This window comes from Mesoplodon mirus, assembly GCF_964341445.2.
Source record: "Mesoplodon mirus genome assembly, chromosome: 2".
Lineage (NCBI taxonomy): Eukaryota > Metazoa > Chordata > Mammalia > Artiodactyla > Ziphiidae > Mesoplodon > Mesoplodon mirus.
The window spans coordinates 33,613,292-33,635,037 of record NC_138977.1 but is presented as its reverse complement, the minus strand read 5'-3'; the positions used below and the strand labels follow the sequence as shown (position 1 = coordinate 33,635,037).

General features: G+C 47.0%; 1 protein-coding gene and 1 pseudogene across 2 annotated transcripts; one reads left to right on the top strand and one right to left on the bottom strand.

Annotated features, from left to right (window-relative positions):
* Positions 1–1,067: 1,067 nt before the first annotated feature.
* CTSO (cathepsin O) lies at positions 1,068–18,907 on the bottom strand. The gene is made up of 8 exons (XM_082636874.1): positions 18,364–18,907; positions 13,640–13,748; positions 12,930–13,069; positions 9,444–9,611; positions 7,886–8,007; positions 5,668–5,831; positions 4,995–5,087; positions 1,068–2,868 (listed from the first exon to the last, which is right to left on the bottom strand). Exons 1-8 carry the CDS (start codon positions 18,466–18,468, stop codon positions 2,834–2,836), a joined length of 936 nt encoding a protein of 311 aa, XP_082493000.1. The 5' UTR covers positions 18,469–18,907; the 3' UTR covers positions 1,068–2,833.
* An 881-nt stretch (positions 18,908–19,788) lies between these two features.
* Positions 19,789–20,990, top strand: LOC309815665 (tektin bundle-interacting protein 1-like; annotated as a pseudogene). Its single transcript has 4 exons — positions 19,789–20,000; positions 20,205–20,497; positions 20,595–20,716; positions 20,814–20,990. The product of its transcript is annotated as a tektin bundle-interacting protein 1-like (transcript).
* Positions 20,991–21,746: the final 756 nt, after the last annotated feature.

Sequence of the window (21,746 nt, the reverse complement as noted above, 5' to 3'; positions counted from 1 at the left end):
TGGTGTGACTAGGTTATATAGTGGTAGTTTTTTTTCAAATGATGTATCACTAATTCTTACATAAATGTCGAAACCACTCATAAAACCAGTTAGTACTCTTGCCCCATTTAAACTTGCTTCTAGTGCTTACGACCAGCTTTCAATAATTCTTAAATGAATCATGAAATCGCTGTAAGGCTAATTTAGTATTTACTCTGAGATCCCAGTGAAATCACATCCAGGAACACCTTGGTTATTTTCATTATGACTCCTAATTATTATGTGAAAATTTCATTGCTCTCCTCTCAGCCTCACTGGCGAACGTCCAGCAGCTGGTCAGGGCGGGAGCACAGCACACGCCCACGTGGAACAGCAGTTGGTGAGGCTGAGAAGGCAGGAAGGGGCCTCTTTGGGAAAATCTCACTTAGAAAAGTTGATATGTTATCTTTTAGGCACCGGGAACCCCTGAATAGGCTAAAACAGAGGGATAACATGAAAAATGGTGTCTTTTAGAAATGCAAACCCCGGGGACACAGAGTAGATGGATTATCCATCCGTCCATCACAAACACCCGGGGGGCTGACGAAACAGTTTCCAAGTCCTCAGGTGGCTCCTGGTCTGGGGGCCATACTCGAGAAGCCCCAGACTGAGGGACAAGGGGTCTGATGGGTCGACTCCTGAGCAGTGGGGGTCAGAGATGCTAAAGAACATGTATCGAGTGAAGGATGGAGAAAGGAAATGGAGAGCAGGCGGGTGATTAGGTGATGGGTCCTCAAGTGTAGCTGACCTGATGGAGCATCTAAGATTTCCCTCAATTTTATTGATAGGGTTATTACACGATGCTGATGCTGTTACCCAAAATAGAGACTCTAGGAGGTGTGGGAGTTTGTTGTTTTTTAGGTTTTTCATTGCTGTTGTTTTGTTTTGTTGTTTTGAGGAGGGGAAGGAAATAGTTTGCAGACATTGAAGTTAAGATGTCTATGGAGAAAACCAAAAATTAAATATATGGATTTGCAGCTGAGAAAACTCTTGTGTGAATGTAAAGCACATTAACATTGTGTTCACAAAATGTAAGCCATACACGTGGACAGAGTCTTCTTAACCCAAAGTCAGATACAGGTTGTTTTATTATAAATGTTATCAAAATCCAGAAGAGCCGAGAGGTATTTATCACTTTGTAATTCAAAAGAATATTTATCTTTGTAAAAGAGTATCAGAAAAGCATTCATATTTTACAGGAATTAGTACATTAACACAAACTAGAATAATCAAGACGCAATTCCTTTTTGGCATAGTTGGATATTTAGAATATTAATCAAATAGAATATCAATTTGTCATTTCTAAATCTGAGTCAACACATACTCTTTTGAAATTGCTTCTGGTTGGTGTAAGGAAAAGAAATAGTGTCTTGTTTTTGATTTTCTTCTAATAAGGAGAGTGATAAATAAAGGTCAACCGTGAGAGGAAAATGGGATGTCTCAATTTTTTTCAGTGGTTATTGCCACCCCTACAATTTTGCTTTTAAGATAGTCTACACTGGACAGCGACTGTGAATTTGAGAGAGGAGATATTTACATACATAGTACTTGATACAATTTTGTCATTTAACTCACACAATACGATTGTACTTATATTCAATCAGCAGAGCAGCTTTCATGCTCTGAGGTTCTTACACGGCCAAGCATAATGACCCTGCAAAAGAGGAGTTGGACCTCGAGGACCAGGGACCATGTGGAAAGCCAAAGGGATGCACAAAAATGTAGTTAGGATGTGAGTCTGGGGAAAATAAGCAGAAAATTGGGACAACTGAGGCTGGGAAACACATTTTGGCTGATACCCCAGATTAATGAGGTTGAACTTTGAAAGAGGTGGTGCCTCCAAATGATGGGTGGACAGACAGGTGAGGTCCTGATGCTGATAAAGGCTTAGAGACAATTGGAGCCAAATAAATGGCCCTCAAATTGAGAAGGAAAGTAAACAGTGAGACTTCTTTCACCAGGGAAGCCGCACCACCAGGAGGATTTAGAAGTTTCACGGCCAAGAGTAAGAGAAAGAGTGAGAAAATGTGAGAAGACACACCACTCCTCAATCCAACAAGAACAAAGGAGGAAATAAAACGTACTGGAACCCTCCGGACCGTGAAACCCCCAAATAATTTGTCTTCCAGTCAAGGCTACTTGAGATTTTCCTATCACTTGGTTGCCATATTGGTCATTGAGTTTCAATCAGGCTAGCTGTCTGCCTTAAAAAGTAACTTTGTCTTTTTTCTTCTTTCTACATGATCTGCGCAGGTCATGGGTGAGCGCCATGTGCTGGGGAAGAACAATTGGCCTTTCAAAATTCTTATGAAATTCTATCCTGGAGGGCTGGGACCCAACTGGGAGGGGCACACCTAGTTCTAGGTTGGCTATTCTTATATGCAGGGCAGCTTGGGCTGCTGATTTTATCCCATAAAGGAAAAGGAATTCTTATCACCTCTTTAATCCTACTGGAAATATGTCATTAAAAATAAACAAATGGCAAACAGAAACAATAATCAAACAAACCAGATAATAGCCTTTTCAGAGTGAAGAGACCTAAAATACCTCCTAATCTGACCTTCCTCCCAGTAGGAAACTGGTCCACAGACTTCCTCCCAGGCCATGGTGCTGCTTTTCTTCCTTCTGACTTTGTCCATCTCTCTCTAAGAAGAGAACATTCTACAACTTACCAATAGTTTCAACAGGACCAGGCCCTAGAGCCTGTCTTTTGTGGGTAGTTGCTAAAGCCTAAAGGTGAAAATGCCAAGAATGAAGTATCACATCTCATCATGAGCCTTCAGTTTGGTATCTGTCTCTTGATCTGGCGAACATATCACACGAATACAGCAGAAACAGATTCTGCAATACCTAAGAAAAAGGAAACCATCAGTACTACTCTATTTCTTCCTTATATGCCTTTTAAATAGCAAATTAAAACAATTTTCATTTGGGTTCGGAAAGAGTTAATATCTACTAAGAAAATCACTCACTGGTGATAGCTACCTGTCCGTAGAGACACGGCAACCTCAAACGCAGATATTAGAAGAGATACCTAATATTTTTATTTCAAGAAACTATTAAAAATCCCCAAACGACTTATGAACTGAACAGGTGAATGTATCTGAAATCTGTATCGCACTCATACATATTGCTTAGAGGCAATATGATAATTTAGAGGATTATTTTCAACACAATTTGAAAATTTTAATTCTAAGATTTGAACTTCAACAACATTTTAATAAATCACCAGCGTGCTCTGTGGACACAGATCAGAATGTCATGGCGGAAGTGATTAAACATCCTATTTGAAGACTGGATTCCTCTGTGATTAGCTGTGTCTTTGAAATCTCTTGGGGCCACGGAATGCTACCCGCCTTCCGCAGCTGGTCATAAGAGTAATGTGACCATCTCAGGGATGTAACTTTCAGGAAATACTCCCTTTCAGAAAGGATCTGGATTCCTGTATAATGACGAACGAGGCAGGCCTTGGAGACTTAAACTGGGAAACGGGTACAGGGGAAAGATAATCCTGACTCACCCTTTGTAGCTGGGGGCTGGGAAGAGGTGGGGATGCAGGGTCCTAATCAAGATGATGCTGAACCAGTATCCAGATCACGTCCTTGCAGCAACCCTGACAGGGCTGTGAAAGCAGCCGCCCCTCAGCCCAGATGCAGGCCCCTCACTCCGCAGCTGGGGATAAACTGTGGGGGCAGCAGGGCTTCCAGGAGTGGCAGCGGCCCTTTATCTGCAGAGCCCCAGTGAAGCTGAAAGCAGAGGGCTGACAGGGGTGCTCGCGCTCTGGCTGAAAAGCTTCTGTGAGGATGACTCTTGTTAATAAATAATTTATGGAAAATTCTTTACTGGGGTGATCGAAGAGGCCATTTATTAAACTACACGGATGCTGCTCTGTGGAATGACTGAGCTGCCGTCGCTAGACTGGATCAAAATATAAGCTCTCAAGTTTTTCCATAACTCTCTTATTTATTTATTTATTTATTTATTTATTCATTTTTGCTGTACGCGGGCCTCTCACTGTGGTGGCCTCTCCTGTTGCGGAGCACAGGCTCCGGACGCGCAGGCTCAGCGGCCATGGCTCATGGGCCCAGCCGCTCCGTGGCATGTGGGATCCTCCCGGATCGGGGCACGAACCCGTGTCCCCTGCATCGGCAGGCAGACTCTCAACCACTGCGCCACCAGGGAAGCCCATCCATAACTCTCTTTTATCATAAATATCACAACCTGGTGTGTTCTACAATTTTTAAAAAGTTGTATACACAACACAGTTTGGGTCTAACTTGATTCAGAAAATATGCTGATTTTCTAGATCAAAAATTTTAGAACAGAATTTGAATATGGATTTTAGAATACGTTTAACATACTTAAATAGCTATTTTAATTTGGTTTGTTGTTAATTAATAAAAAATGTTATTCAACAAAAGAGCATGTTTGGCATTCTTTTAAGCCTCTCAATTCCAGTGAGTAGAATTTTGTAGGTGACAAGGGGCATATTAAATCAGAAACAACCCTAATATTCAGATTTTCACCCATTTTGATACAAAGAAAAAGTGATTCTTCATGATCCTAGAGAAGGCATTATAATACATAAAATAATGGAAAGTAATACAATTATAAAAAGTAAATTTGGAATTGGAGACATTTTTGGAAAAGCTCAGCCTCCTAAGTGGAGTTTTTTCTGGTTTTGGAAGTAGTTAACTTTGGTAAATTATCACCATGTCTTACAATGTTTTGCTCATTACACTGGTTTTACTACAGTCCCTCTTCCTTTTAAAAACATGAATGTGTACAATAGTGTCTTTTTAAAAAAAACACTGTTGTATTTTTATCAATTAGTTAAAGGATGACAATTCTTACTATAAAAGTGATCTAAGTATCCTGGATGCACACTATGGACTGGACGGGCTAAAATTTTAATCTATTCACAGTCTCTTCCTTGACATTTAGCCTAGAGTTTTGAATATCAACTCATGACTCACCACAAATGTTTCCTCCCATTTTTACATGGACACAGCCGTCTATGCCCCAGGAAGTTCCCCAGGAGTTTCTCACGATCCAGTACGGGGTACTGCCTAAAAAACATAAACCAAACCCTGCAGAACGTATTTGTGGTGAAAGAATGTCTATTTAAAGTTAAGTTCTTGAAAAGTACAGTGGCTCTAAGAAAAAGATAAAAAATGTAATGAACTGCTAACAAACCAGCCAAGTAAACTTGAGCGGTACTAGTGTCACACGCCAATCAATGGAAAATGTGTTTGAATGCATTTCACTTAATGCAGTTACTGCAGAAAATGAAAACACACGTCCTTTTCCAGGGACTTAGAAAAAGGAAAAAAAAAGAAAAAAAAAGGATCGTTAGATAAGTATGATGAAATAATAAGCACTTCTCTTTCCCAGCAGTTACCCTAAACATTCCAGATGGAGAATGCCCATTATTTAGATCAGGAATTTAGTGTCATTTCAACAAGGCATCTACCAGATTGACAGTGGGACCTGCAGGGCCTGTATACCTGGAAGTTTAGTGAAAAGTTGTAAAGCTCATGAGGACTTAGATGTAATAGGACCAAATTTCAGCGTTTTAAAGGATGGCAATCACTTGTCAAGCTGGAGTTCAAGCTGCAAAGCAATTGGTCACATCTCACCAGCACTCACCTGTTTTATCAAAGCCGGTTACCAGAACGGCGTGATTTGCTTCTCCACTAGAGCAATGATGCTGTATGATGCCTCCCAGATAATCTTGCCAGCTCACGGCATCTACTACCACTATCAGAAGGCCCAAGGTAAACAGTGCTTTTGCCATTTCGTCTTCTTGGTCACTACCAAAAGAGGAAATGTTTGGTTAAGAAGTTTAGTTTTTCAGGTAAAAATACTTTATAAAAGTGAACTATTTAATCTGTATATGGGTAGGAGTAGGTTTGGTTGCAATTATCAAGCCCTAATCGATGGAGGCTAAAAGGAAGTCTGGAAGACTGGCAGTCCAGGAGGGCTGTGGGACACCAGGATACCAGGAACTCTCCTGAGGTTAGTTCATGGTCCAAGAAGGCTGCTGGAGCCCCAGCCATTTAACACGTATTTAAGACAGCAGGGAGTAGAAAGGGGAAGTGCTACATTCCTGCTGAGATCCCAGAAGTGATCACATATTCTGCACATATCCGCATGGGTCTCATAGGCTAGAACTCAGTCCTATGGCCAAGTCTAGCTTCAAGGAAGACGGGAAATGAAGTTTTGTAGCTGGCTGTCAAAGTACTCCCCTAAAATATAGGGATTCTCTTAATAAGGAACGTGGAAAGCCTGGATGTGTGGTGATAACTCGTCGTCTCTGCCACACCAGGTAAGAATCAAGAGACCAGCTAACTTAGGTCAGTGATCATCAAATAAAGAAACTACAGGGAAGGGTTATGCAAAAGTGGTGAATGTAGTTATAGGGCAGGATAGATGCTAAGATGCCAGGAGAACTAGGACTGGACTGGGAAGACAGCCGGAGATGCAGTTACTGCCTTCCTATGCTGCCTTGTATTGATAAAGTCTCATGTTACACAGCATTCAGCCTTCATGGGTCTTAAAAGTATGTGATTAAACCATTAATTTGCATTTTTCAAGGTCAGCTTTGTGGGTGCAGGACACTGAAATAAGGTTACTGATATTTCAGGCCATTAAGATAGTTTTTGGTAGTTTATTGCTGCAGCAAAGCATGGTGGATTAGTGCCCTGAAAGAGTAAATAAGCCCTCATCATGCCAGCTGGAGGCCAGTTTCTATCAAGGGGATATTCTGTCCACAGATGAGGGAAAAACATGAGTGCGTAACAGTGGGACTTACTGCAACAGAAAGGACACATTCATTCTAAACATTCACTCATGTTACCTGTTAAGGTGAAGATCTGTTTTTGGAGATCTGTAAGCAGGCATTTCTAATTTTTGCTACTGTAATAATAGTTGGTATTCATTAAGATGACCTAAGACAAGCAAAATTATGAAATCTGGGAAAGCACCATGGTAGGGTATGGACTTTGAGGTTCCCCAGAGCTGAGTTCAAATTCTACCTTTATGCCTCGGCACTGCACCCACCTTCAGAATCAAACTAAGGATACAATTATAGGTACAGGCTCTGTGGCCTTCCTAACCCATAAATTATACTCGAGGTTTACAATAAACATTGTCTCTCTCCCTCACTTGTCTAATAATTTAGTTTTGTTCAGCACAGGTTTTAGTGTATAATGTATATTTTATCTTATTCAATTTGGGGGAAAGTTTTGTAATCTGACCACGACAAATATGATAATCTCTGTATTAACCAGACACGACTGCCTCCACCTTTTTTTTTTTTTTTTTTGCGGTACGCAGGCCTCTCACTGTTGTGGCCTTTCCCGTTGCGGAGCACAGGCTCCGGACGCGCAGGCTCAGTGGCCATGGCTCACGGGACCAGCCGCTCCGCGGCATGTGGGATCTTCCCGGGCCGGGGCACGAACCCATGTCCCCTGCATCGGCAGGGGGACTCTCAACCACTGCACCACCAGGGAAGCCCCTCGAGCAATCTTTTATTGATTCATGAGTAAGACTGAAATACGCTAAAGGTAAGTGTGACACTTAAACTTGGTAAGAGGTGGTGAGTGTCAATTATACTTTAAACTGGATTTAAATGTGTTAATTTAAGTGTGTTGTTTCTATTTGTAATGACGTGGGAGAAAGTAGATCATATTTAAGAAACAACGTACATAGACCTCCACGTTGATTACCAATTTTCAGTAAAAAGTCCATTTTAAAACAATTAAGAGTAGGCAGTGATGCTGTCAATCAACTTATTAATTCCAAATAATCAATAGATAATAAATTAAGAGATATAGAGGAAACCACAACAGAGGGAGACACTTACCGGAAGTCATAGGCAGAATAACCTTTGATTGAAAATCCAGAATGTGAGTCAGAAAAGTAACGGCACAGACCATTCTGGGCTTTAAACGGGTATTCTGAATCTCTCACCAACTTCACTTGCATCTAAAAGAAAATGAGCACCCAGAATTATTTCTGTCACACTGTTGTGTTAGAAATCAAATAGAACTTATTACCAAGTATCAAAATAAGATTAGCCTTGGCCACACCTTCATCATGTGGGTATTCTTTGAGTTATGAAAATCTTAAATTAACGCTTTAGGTGTTTTATAAGGACATCCTAGGTAATTAAACTCAATGTCTTTGTCTTTGGCTCCTGTATTTCCTGTATTCCGTTTCCTGGGAGCTCCGGTGATCTGATGATAAAGTCTGGCCCTCCTTCTCCCGAGGGTACAGGCGTGTAGACCACTCTCCTTCCACGGCTCTGGCTCTGGGTTGCCAAGCCTTTGAGGCTCAGGCAGGGCAGTGGTCCTGGGTTGTGCTCACAAGCGTCCTTCTATCCACTTCCCTCGCTGCCATTCACCTGGCAAATGCCACACACCTTACAGTTATCAGGATCGAACCCTCCCCTTCGGAGAGCAGGGCTTATGTGAGCGCAGGCACACGCTCTACGTATTGCTGCCCATAACATGTACAGAGCATCAGCGTCCAGTGTGCGGTGACTCAAAACACAGCAAATGAGTAAGAGGGGGGCCCTGGAGCTTGGGGAGCACTGTCGTGACAACCTTTCACAACACCTCATCGCTGGCTTTACGCCACTGCTGCTGAACCTAGGACAGCATCAGAGGGTGTGTACGTGCTGGGGAAGCCTCTGGAGGGGGAGAGGCAGGGCGCAGCCCCGTGCCAGCTACTGACGTGCAACATGCGCTCAGCCCTGCGCCTACAGAGAGCACCCAATCAGCTGACTGCTAATCCCCTGTAAACCTGAACACTCAGAAATTCTACGGAAATGAATACGCTCTCAGCTTTGTGAGTCATGTGACACACATCTGCAAAAAAAGAGCATCTGTTAAGTAATGTGAGGAAATAAACATAAATATTTTTCTGAACACTGATTGCAGGTAAGATTTTTCACACTTTGGTTTCTCTATTGATGGCTGACCTGCCCAGAAGCAATTCTTTTTTTTTTTTTTTGGCTTAAAAAACTGAAATTGATTTTCACATGGTTCTGGACACTGGAAGTCCAAGGTCAAGGTGCTGGCAGGGTTAGCATCTGGGGAGAGCTCTCTCCTTGCGGTGCAGATGGCCACCTTCTCACCGTGTCCTCACAGGGCAGACAGAGCTCTTGTTCTCTTCCTCCTCTTCCGATAAGGTCATAGTCCGATCGGGTTAGGGTCCAACCTTATGACCTCATTTAATCTCCAGAGCCTCCTAAAGACTCTATTTCTGGATATGGTCACATTGGGAAGTCTTCTGATTAATTCAAGCTCTGGTTAGCTACATTTCCAACCTTGAAAACATTATTTAGTAAATGAGAGTAGATTGTCTGAATTCTGAACGCACATTAAACAAGCAGCTTAAAAGGCTGTGGACCTAGTCACCTTATTGAGCCAGTTCAAAGCGCTGAGCGGGGACCCTCCGTTGCAGCCGTAGTTGCTGTATGAACAGTCTATGACCTGCTGGACACTCAGCGCCTCCAAAGGCTGCCCTTTTATGGCGCACGCGGACTCCACTGCTCCTACCACGGTGAAGGCCCAGCATCCACCACACTGCCAGGAACAGAAACGGACAGTACTTACTATCAAATAACGTGCAAATCAAGTCTGCCAACATCTCTAATATCTCAGATGATCAAATCAAGTGAGCACAGTCTGGAGGCCCACAGAATATAAACACCGATCCTGTCGATTTTCTAATTGAAAAAAGGAAACGAAACCCAAAATTCTCTTGTAAGCATCAAAATCTAGTTATTCATGAAAGGTAAATTGGTAGTATCACTATTGCAGGTTAGACGATGCAAAATAAAAGTGAATTTTAGAGACTGGGAAAACACTTGAACTGATGGTCTTTTTAAAAAATGAGTCTGGGGCTTCCCTGGTGGCGCAGTGGTTGGGAGTCCGCCTGCCGATGCAGGGGACGCGGGTTCGTGCCCCGGTCCGGGAGGATCCCACGTGCCGCGGAGCAGCTGGGCCCGTGAACCATGGCTGCTGGGCCTGCGCGTCTGGAGCCTGTGCTCCACAATGGGACAGGCCACAACAGTGTAAGGCCCGTGTAAAGCAAAAAAAAAAAAAAAAAAAACGAGTCTGCACAGACAGAGAGAGTGGACTTGTGGTTGCCAAGGGGGAGGGGATGGGGGAGGGAAGGGTTGGGAGTTTGGGATTAGCAGATGCAAATTAGTATATATAGAATGGATAAACAACAAGGTCCTACTGTAGAGCACAGGGAACTATATTCAACATCCTGTGATAAACCATCATGGAAAAGCATATGAAAAAGAATATATATATATATGTATAAGTGAGTTACTTTGCTGTACAGCAGAAATTAACACAACATTGTAAATCAAGTATACTTCAGTAAAATACATAAAAAAAAATAAAAAAACGAGCCAGCTCATTGAACAGGTGGCTTGTCTCTAAGGTGTGTACCAACGCCCATCCCGTTCTTCCATCCCTCTGCTCGGCCATCCACGTCCCCCTGGCTAGAAGGCAGGGATGAGGTGAGCAGCGGTTAGGATGCACGTGCCTACGTTGGTCCCTTTCACAGATGGACTCAGGAACTGGGTGAATGACTGACTCTTCAGCCCATCACAGTTATGAACACACAGGAAATGTCCCAATGATGGAGACCTATACTGCTCGTTCCTCATTAAGATACTGGCTGACAATCTTCCTGAGTCTGGGTCTCTTAACTTCCTCTTACTGGACAAACTAGAGCAAAAGAATTAAAGGGCTGGTCCTACAAGAAAGGGAGGAGGTGGAAGGAAAGGATCAAGAATTTCATACAAGGAGGAAGAACGGCAGGAAAGGCAGAGAGTGGGATTTGAAAGTGGGCAGAACTGTCTTAATCCCGGGACCAGGTACTGCAGGCAAAGAAAGGACGCAGGGCTGGTGGTCCTTGTGGAGGGAAGCTCTGAGCGATCTAATGGCCTCAAAGTGGCCTTATTTACACCTCTAGCTTCAGGGCCTGGGGCAGGGTACGGCATTCACTAAGGGACATTCCAGCAGGGTGCCCACCCCTTGAGAACTGTAAATGCAGGTCACCTTAGGTTACCCACCTACCACTGCCCCAGGGGGACAGTCCCTGCTCCAAAACATCTTTCCTTTAGTAAGAAGATTCCTAATTAAAAGTTCGCCTTGAATACACCGTAAGCACACCCTGGATGGACTGGGTTTCATGCTACATCACCCTTCATTACGAATCCAAAAATAAAGCAGATGATTTGGTGGTAAAATTTAACCCAGAACAATAAATACAGAATCTGAGAAAGCAAAAAGGATCATCCTAACTAGATGGTGACCGGGGAACTGTTGGGTCCAAAGCGTTGGTCTTACGAGAGGAGACTGAGTGACCCACTGAGGTTTCTACTGCAGACAAACTGGGGCCGCATCCCTGGGGTTAGGGACCAACTTTCCCAGGTCAGCGGACATCCCCGTGCCCAGCGGGGGTGCGGGGCAAGCGCATCTGCCCTCCAACATCTGCCGGAGAGATGGCTCTCCTCGTGAATGAGGGTGCCTACCCACATCTGGGGTCCCGCTTGCCCTCTGATTCCAGGTTATCTTCACAGGCACACTCAGGACTTCTGCAAGGTAAATGGCTGCATTTTAAAAATTTGTTTTTGTTGAGTACAGTTGATTTACAATGATGGGTTAATTTCTGCTGTGCAGCAAATGACTCAGTTATACATATGAATATTCTTTTTCATTTTCTTTTCCGTGATGGTTTATCACAGGATACTGAATATAGTTCCCTGTGCTATACAGTAGGACCTTGTTGTTTATCCATTCTATATATGTACTAGTCTGCATCTGCTGACTCCAAACTCCCACTCCATCCCTCCCTCACCCCCTCCCCCTTGGCAACCACCAGTCTGTTCTCTATGTTTTTGAGTCTGTTTCTGTTTCATAGATAAGCTCATTTGTGCCATATTTTAGATTCCACATATAAGTGATATCACAGGGTGGTAAATGGTTGCATTTACTGCAGGACTTACACACTTCTTTATCATGTAACACATGTAAAACCGCACTGCCACTTTTACTACTTCCCTGTCTTTTTTTAGTGTATCACGATTTTTTAGCGCTGAGTCCTAACCTCATTTCTTCTATAACCCCTCTCATTTTCACTGCCTGATTTTGCAGAGTTGGTGATTTCTAGGAACGTCTATGTCACATTCCAGCAGAACTGACTGCATTTTTAAGGATCACAGGTACGAAGTGTGCGATCCTGCAGGGGTGGGGATGGAGGTAGGGTTTCTGAGGGAGTTCAGGGGATGAACCCAAGAGGTCTGGGCGCACGGGGGAACAGTGCCTGATGTCACGTCATTTCCCTTTTGAATGGCTCAAGCATCAGTGGTCAAGTTCACCTCCTCCAGCCTTCCACCCGCTGCTCTGCAGAGGCCTGGGGACCGTGATAAGGGGGCTAGGCAGCCAGGGAGGGGAGCCCACAGAGCTCACCTCCAGAGTGAGTGCCCGGCCTGACATCCGTCTCCCACACCAGGGGTTCTCCTGGCCTTGCCTTTTTTTTTTTTTTTTTTTTTTTTCCGGTACGCGGGCCTCTCACTGCTGTGGCCTCTCGCGCTGCGGAGCACAGGCTCCGGACACGCAGGCTCAGCGGCCATGGCTCACGGGCCCAGCCGCTCCGCGGCATGTGGGATCTTCCTGGACCGGGGCACGAACCCGTGTCCCCTGCATCAGCAGGTGGACTCTCAACCACTGCGCCACCAGGGAAGCCCCTGGCCTTGCCATTTTTCGATGATTGGGGTGTGCTTTCACCTACAGCAGTGATGGCTCCTTTACAAGTCTGATCGAACTTGACCTCAAGAGTGACTCAGACACTGATCAAAAAGGAAAAGAAAACCAACGTACTGTCTGCTGATTCCTCACTGGGGTGACGACGTGCTTGTCCCTCCAGTCAAATCTTAACGGCAAGGACAGGTTGGAGATGGATGTGTGCTCATCTGCCAGAAACCGGGGAAAACTGGAAGGTCTGCTTCGTAAATAAATAGCTGAGGATACACATGAAAAGAAAAGGCAAGCAACATTATATTATAGGGATTCATTTTGGAGGCACGTTTCAACAGAAACAGTGGAGTTTCTGATACAGTCTGCCTTTTGTGCTTTTCCGTACATGAAATGGATTAGCCGAAAGCTACAAAGATGAGAATTCCTCCAATAGGGCCGGGGCTGTCACATAAAATGACATGTTTGATAGAAGCAGGTCAAAAAAAAAATGAGTATAATTGACATCATTTGTTTTATCACAACCCATGGAACCATGGGCATCTTGAATAGAAACAGCACAGAAAACTGGAGGAGAGATGAGGTATTAGCCCTCAGAGCCACGTGGAAATGTCTATATTTACGGTATTTAGTTCTTAAGCAATAATTAGAAGAGAGTGACCATGGATTTATTTTTTTAACTGTCAGCACCAGGTACATGCTTGACACTTATTAAGCATTTAATAAATATTAAGTATTACTCAATTTACTAGCTTCACAATTGAACAATTCTCAAAAGTTAAGGGAACAAATTAAAGTCAGGAAACTAATCAACTAATAGCCCCATCGCACCATACCTTTAAACTCTTCAGGGAACAAATAAGAAAACTGATTTATTCCATAGACGGCAGTGGAGTTTTCACCAGGAAATAAAGAATTCAAGTATCGCTGTCTATTAAGACTTTCCTAAAAGGAAAAAAAACACACTCATTTATATCACCCATGTTAACTTTCCAGAGCAATATGCATATAACTTACTTGGAGACAGTGTTCAGATGCAAAAGTTAAAGCTTGATTTATTTCCTGCAGATCATGATGGAAGGTCATCTAAGATATTCAGATTCGTTTTATAAATGTTTTGTATTAAAAATATTATCTGATTTCAGGAGTAATTTTTGAAGCTAGGAAAGGAATGTCCCAGGAATTATAAATGGATAACCATTTATAATCCCTCTTTACTAAGCATGTTGAAAGCACTAAATATATGTTTATTTAACATAGTGGAAAAAAATAAATTGCAAATAAACACTAGACACTAGTGGGAATTGTCGCCAGAGAGTATTCATGTGATCCAACAACTATGAATCTGGGAAGACTGTCTTCTTTATCTTCGTATTTCCCAGCACAACTAATGAAGCATGAAAAAAGGAGTAAGTAACTAGTGAATCAGTACATCTGATTCTCCTTGAGCTTTATAGAGGTCTCTGTTTCATTTTGGGTAAAAAGGCTTTGGGAAAGAGATGCAATCCTGGAAATGTCCCAGGAAGATCGCCTGGTTTGTCTTTCCAAAGGGAAAATCGGACCATTGTTTACAGATTCCTCAGCTTTGAGTCTTGTGATAATCATCTTAGGCTTGTCTTTTGTATGAACATGCCTCAATTTCCTACTTCTAACCAACTGTGTGGGATAAATAAAACTTCAGGAGACCACCATTTGGTAAGTTTCCAGCTCTAGCTATTCTGTACTCGCTTGTGCACTTACGTGTTTATTGTGTGTCTGTCCCATAAACCTATAAGTAAAATGAGGGCCAGGCTGGTCTGTCTTATTCGCTACTGTGTTCCCCTCACTGAGCACACACCTGGCACACAACAGACGCTTAATTAATATTTGTTGTTGAATATATGCATAATTACATTTTATATACGTCATGCCCTTGATAGTGCTAAGTTGCGTTGTTATTTTTTACATATGTATATCTATTCTTTTTCAGATTCTTTCCCATTATAGGTTATTAAAAGATATTAAGTATAGTTCTCTGTGCTATACAGTAGGTCCCTGTTGGTTATCTATTTTATACACAGTAGTGTGTATATGTTTATCCCAAACTCCTAAATTATTCCTTGCCCCCCTTTCCCCTTTGGTAACCATAAGTTTGTTTTCTATGTCTGTGGGTCTATTTCTGTTTTGTAAGTAAGTTCATTTGCATCATTTTTTTAGATTCCACATACAAGCAATATCACATGGTATTTGTCTTTCTCTGACTTATTTCACCCAGTATGATAATCTCTAGGCCCATCCATGTTGCTGCAAATGGCATAAGCTGTTTGTTTTCAAGCAAATTATTGCTGGGACTTATCATAATCTTATTTTTTCCTTATTGAGCATGCCTGGAAGGACTGTTAATCAATAAAATGATCAACAGTTATTGAGTTTTAGACATTTAAAGGTAATCTTGATGAAGCAAGCCTTTGAATATAATTTGGAAAGGAGATGTAAAAATCTATAAACAGAACTGAAGTGCAAAGCAAGTGTGAGTAGAGGCCGTGTGACAAATCTAAGCCAGCGACTGCAAACTGTTGAGGAGTTCAGCGGCTTCCTTTGTCCTGTTAGCATCTACTGGCCACTGTTGCGAGCTGGACAGATGAGGGAAGGCCTGAGAAGGTAGGACGTTTATGGATGTACAGGAAAGCCTGCTGCAGCCAGGAGGATGGGCCTCACAGACCATCCACAGGGAGCTTACCCCCTGAATCTGAATTGCCAGGACTGCAGGGAGGGAGGCCCTGGTGCTCACAGGCCGCACCCAGGCCATGACTAAGCACTTGGCCAGCCTACTGGGGAAGGGCCTCCACTGAAGACTGGTTTGGGATTTGTGTGTCCCCATGGCCTCCTACCCTCCCCTGGCCTGCGGGGCATCTAGGGTACTCTGCCCTCACCCCTTCTCTCAGCTCAGAGATGCTGCAGACACTCTCCCTGACCCTCCCTGACTTCCTCTCTCAGTCCTGACTCCTGGGATAGAGAAAAGAAAGAAAGAGAAGACACACAAATCCCCAATATCAGTCACTTATCCTGTGAGGCATCCCATAATCATCCCAGGAGGAGCCTGGTCTTCACCCAACAATAACGAAGTGTCGGTTTGTGTACAAGTATCACCAGGTGCCACCTGACTTCCGCTCAAGGAATATTCCCGGGGAACTTAGAAAACCCCATAAGGGATGACAAAACCTTTCACCATGAACCCATGATGGTGAAAAACATTACTAATCAATCAGATCCTTTCTCTGTGTCAGCAGTTCCCTGAATACCTTTCCACTGTGTTTTGGGCAGCCACTAGTCAGTCATCAATGCATTTGCAAACAAGAGGACACCTCTTTGCTCTCCCTAAATAAGACACCAAGATCCAAAGACTACAGCTCCTGGTCTTCAATATTTGTCCACTTTTTACCCTAAAACCTCTCTATTCTCTCTAGCACAACACAGAGCACTTTATAACTCTATTTTAATTTTTAAACTTTTCTTTCGTTTTAAGTTGATTATGGAGCCAGGGAATTTTCTAGAATCTGTACATAATTTACCCCGATGGGTAAACAGAGAATCTCAACTTAACCAATTCCTAATTAGACATAATTTTATTTTATTTTTATTTTTTATTTTTTTGCAGTACGCGGGCCTCTCACTGTTGTGTACTCTCCCGTTGCGGAGCACAGGCTCCAGACACGCAGGCTCAGCGGTCATGGCTCACGGGCCCAGCTGCTCCCGGGCATGTGGGATCTTCCCAGACCGGGGCACAAACCCGTGTCCCCTGCATCGGCAGGCGGATTCTCAACCACTGCGCCACCAGGGAAGCCCAATTTTTTTATTTTTGAGAAGTATGGCAGTGCTTTTATTTCTTCAGTCAATGAATACATTAGCAGTATGGGTGGGATTGATTATTTTCCCCCTAAGTTGTTAGTTCACCACCATATGCCACCAAGCTCAGGGCAGGAATGGAATACAGGACAAAAACTTTGATCTTAAGCAATTATACCAGTGCTTCTGGTTTTGAAAGCTAGAGAAATAAATTGGCAATAAAAATACACATCTTGGTTTGGGCAAAAAACAAGAATGCACAGAATCAGGCAAGGCTGGAACTTCCTAAACACTGGAGGTCCAGGGAGATGAGCAGGAGAAGTAGAAGAGAGCACCGCTACAGAATCCCATGAGAAAGCTCAAGAAAATACCAGGAAAATAATAAATGCAATTCCACTAAGCAGCAGGATTACTGATTTCACACTTGCTTTTGATTAAGAAAGAAGGAATTTTCTTTGATAACATAAAAAATGATAATGACCTCTCATGATTTAAAACATATTACACAGTATTGGATATATATTGAATAGAACACAGTGAGGCCAACTCTAAATCATTACCTCTTGCAGCTTGCTTGGTTTCAGGAAAAACCTTATTTATACTAAGCTAACTGGTGTGTTCCTGAGTTTTAATGCTGGAGGGCATCTGAGATTACCAAGGCTTTTCAAAATAATCTGAAAAGGAAATGAAATGCTTCCCCCTTCTCTAAATCGGTCTCCACCAAGTCAGGGGAACTTGCAGGGTGTGCGCTAGTCCAAGGGGCCCGGGTTCCAGAAAATCATAAACCGGCAGGATTCCCTGAGCTTGCTGAAGGCTGGCTCTGTGAGGATAAAATTCCGATTTCAGAAGGAGGTGGCCAGCGCCCCCTCCGGAAGATGGGCAGGTTTCTCCGCCTACTTTTTGTTCACATCCTTGAAATGAAGTTTGGGAAGGCGGCGAGGACGCCCGGGGGCTCCAAAAGGGGGTGCGCCTTCCAATCAGGACCACCTTGGACGTAGCCAGTGGTCACCCGCAGCTGCACATCCTTCTTGGAGGACCCCTCTGTGGGTGAGCACGGCCTGGGCGAGAGCGACACCCGGACACCAAGGACAGAGAGAAAGGCTCGCGTGCGTCAGGCCAGCTCTGGAACGCAGGCGCGTCATCGGACTGCGCGCAGGCAACCCCGGGGGTGGCGCTCCGGTGGCCCCTCTGTCCCGGGACAGGAAGCCCAGGGGAACCCGGGGTGCGCTCAGGTCCCCCTCCCCCTCCCCGGGACAGGAAGCCCAGGGGACCCCGGGGGTGAACTCAGGTCCCCCTCCCCCTCCTGGGACAGGAAGCCCAGGGGACCCCGGGGGTAAGCTCAGGTCCTCCTCCCCCGTCCCCGGGACAGGAAGCACAGGGGACCCCGGGGGTGAGCTCGGGTCCCCTCCCCCTCCCCGGGACAGGAAGCCCAGGGGACCCGGGGGTGAACTCAGGTCCCCCTCCCCCTCCTGGGACAGGAAGCCCAGGGGACCCCGGGGGTAAGCTCAGGTCCTCCTCCCCCGTCCCCGGGACAGGAAGCACAGGGGACCCCGGGGGTAAGCTCAGGTCCTCCTCCCCCGTCCCCGGGACAGGAAGCACAGGGGACCCCGGGGGTGAGCTCGGGTCCCCTCCTCCTCCCCGGGACAGGAAGCCCAGGGGACCCCGGGGGTGCGCTCAGGTCCCCCTCCCCCTTCCAGGACAGGCAGGCGGGAAGGGCCCCCGGGGAGCGCGGTACCCGGAAGGCGGCGGGCGGGTTGCGGCCGCTCGGCGGGGCCGGGGCGGCGCCGGGGCAGCAGCAGCAGCAGCAGCAGCAGAGCAGCCAGAGGTGCCGCAGCTCCATCGCGCGCGCTTCCTCTTCGGGTCGCGGGCTCCCGAAGCCGGAGGGTACGGGGATTGGGGGCCGCGGGCGGGGCGCGGGGCTGAGACGGTTACGCCCCTTCTTCCCCGCCGCCCGGAAGTGGGCGTCCGGCGGCCGCGAACCGCGGCTTCGCGCTGTGCTCGGCGGAGCACCCGCGCGGGACCCGGTGCTCCGAGGTCGCCTCCCGCCTGCTGGAAGAGAGCCTGAGGGTCGACTTCGCACGGGAGTGACAGTACGCGCTGTCGCGTGACCGCACTTGCTGCGTCAAGCCCCTTCTGCCTCCTCTTTCTGTCTCCGATGGAAAGATGCAGGCAGCCGCGGAGTTTAACTTCACCTTCATCCTGTTTCTTCTGTGATGGGCTTTGACATTGGGAACCTGATTCCGAAATAATGTCTGCGAATTTGCACGGAGACATTCATTCAGCAGATGTTTATTAAATACATATCAAAACGTACAGTTGTGAAAATAGTACACAATGTTTCGGTTTATTACATTATGGCCGTTTCAAACTTTGGAAGGCAGTTTCTTCATTTGCACAGAAGGAAACGTAGCGTTTAATTCTTAAGTTTGTGGTCAAATTTGTGTGTGTGTGTGTGTGTGTGTTATTTTAGACTGTTCTAATTCCTTTTTACAAGCCAGGTGCTTTTTGTAGTTTCGGCTTATTTTGTAGTTCAGAAGAGTGGGGCTCCCCAGATGGTCCCCAAACTCCCATCCCTGCAAGCGGCAAACCCAGCCTGCGGCCACTTCCTGAAACCTGTGTCCCAGAACCAACAGGGCTGAGCCCACCTCTTATGAGGCTCGTGGGTTTCTGGTTTTCCGTACGGAGTGAGAACTCCAAGTAGGCACAAGGGAGAACGTTTTATCAGCATCCCTGCTCAGACCGTCTTGGGGACACGTCCTCATTCCCTGGGGCATCTCCTCGGAGGGAGCTCGCCAGGTCAAAGCACAGCACGTGCCCATGTCTGTCTCTTGGGCAGTGGTGCTGCGAGGGTGTTCCGGAAGGATAGCTTTAGTTTTAATGGTACCTGGTTGAGGTTTGATTTTTGCCATCATTAGCATATTTATTTCCATTTCCCTCTTTGCTCTGCCAGCCTGTTCCTTACACCATCCCTGATGCCCCAGGGCCTTTGCACAAGCGGGTCCCGCCTCACATCACTGCCAGCTCCTCCTTGGGGAAGCCCTCCTGATGCTCTCAGCCTGGGATGGGTTCTGGCAACAGAGGCCCCCGGAACAGGCACTCCTGTGTAGCTGCATATTTTCTCCTTTAAATGTGAGCTTGTCTTCACTCCCAGCTGGCCCCAATGACTGGGCAGGTGGTGGTGGTGCAAGAGCTCCCTGAAGGTCTCCCTGGGAGTCTGGGCTCCCCACAAACTTTCCCTGTGTCCCCAGCCCACAGCTCCCAGGCCAGACCAATGACGGTGAAACCAGCGCCATTCACTCAGCCTCAGCTGAGACCACATCCTCCTGGTGCACCTCCAGGCCAGGGGGGCTTCCTGGAGGAAAGGGCCTGCAGGTCTGGGAGGCTGGGCAAAGGACTTAGTAGAGGCAAGAAAAGACGAAATGTTTAGGCGGTCCTGGGGGTTGGGGAGGATGTGGCAGAGAGGAGGGGCTACAAGGGGTCAGCCTTCCACCCTCTGCCAGCCTGGGTGGGAGGGTGTCCAGTACTGAAGGACAGACGAGGCCCCCCGCACCTCGGGCCAGGCTTCTTCACCCTCAGCGCTGGCGAAGGGGATGAAGAGGCCCGGGGAGGGCAGGGGGGCGGAAAACGAAGTCTCTCTCCTCCCGCCCATGCCCTCAGCAATGACTACCTGTCCCAGGAGGGGCCCCGTCAGAAGTACACGCCGATGGGACGCTACGCGGCCGGCCCGCAGTGGTACACGGGCCTGACCAGCTCGGACCCCCGAGAAGTCTGGACCACGCTCCCTCGGGGGCTCTGGACAGCTCAGTACCTCGAGGCTTATGTCCGCAGGCACGGATGCCACAGCCCCCGGGAGCACAGCGTGCCCTCGGGTGAGGGTCCGGCCCCGCCCGCCCCAACACCAGGCCCTCCTCGAGGGGAGGGTGAGGCCCAGAGGTGCAGAGATGACCCCTGACCCCTACCCCGCAGCCTACACCCAGCGTCTCCGGGAGACATCCTGGTAGACGGCATCATCCCCGCGCAGTACAGGGGCCCCCGCGCGCGGTAGGGAGCGTGCTGTGGGAAGACAGACCCATGAGGCAAGGAGTACGGTGAGGCTAGGCCAGGACATGCGACCCAGGGGCTGGGGTGAGACTGCCCGGGGCCAGGAGGCGGGACCAGCCGGTGACCCAGGTCCTGGCGCCCCAGTGATCCACAGGCACCATTTTGGAGAAGAGCCGCTGTGGCGCGCGTCTGACTACGTGCCATACCTGTGAGCGCCCAGCGCCCGCGCTACACCACCCAGAACTACCGGCAGTGGGCACAGAACCCTGCTGCTCCTCCACCGGCCAGTAGCCCCCGCCCGTCTACACGGCCAGTCACTGATAAAGATCGCGCTGCCCGATGCGGCTCTTCAGGACCGGCGCCTCTCCCCCAAGGCGTCTCTCCAGCTCTGGGGCCCTCAGGCAGCCAGGTGAAGGGAGCTCTGAACCAGGATCCTCGTGACCAAGCTCCAGGGCAGAGTCAGACAGATGAGCTCTCCTGCCCTTGGCCCCCCTACCCCGGGCCCCAGACCAAGGCACAGTCCTGGCCCCGGGTGGCCTGGGCACAGGGAGCCGCACTCGGACCGCCTGCCCGGCATGCTGAGCCTCACCATCGCCACGGCCAGGGTCTGGGCCCAGCCCCTAACCCCGAGGCTGGGCTCCTGGCAGGCTCAGCAACGGCTCTGTCCTCCAGGGCTGGCGGCACCCGGGAGACCCTAGGCTGGCCAGGGCTGAGCTCGGGGCAGGCCCTGTGCAGATGTCAATGAAAGCTGTTGCCGCCATATCAGTAAACAAAGGATGTTGCAGCCATCGAGCCATCACGTTACAGCCGCCTGGATGGTGAGCCCTGAGGAAACTCAGGATGGAGACAGGATGCCCGCCATCTAGCCCTCAGCCACCGCAGCCACCTTGCAGTGATGCACCCGAAGGAGACTTGTCCCAGAGACCTGAGGTGGGCATCAAAGGAACAATTTCAGTGAGCCCAGATTTTGCATCTTTCCACACACCGAAAAGCTCTAACTTCCTTAACTTGAGATGTCTGGTTTTCTTTACTTAACAGTAATCTTTTGATGTTCCGACTACCTGGTCTTTGTAGCAA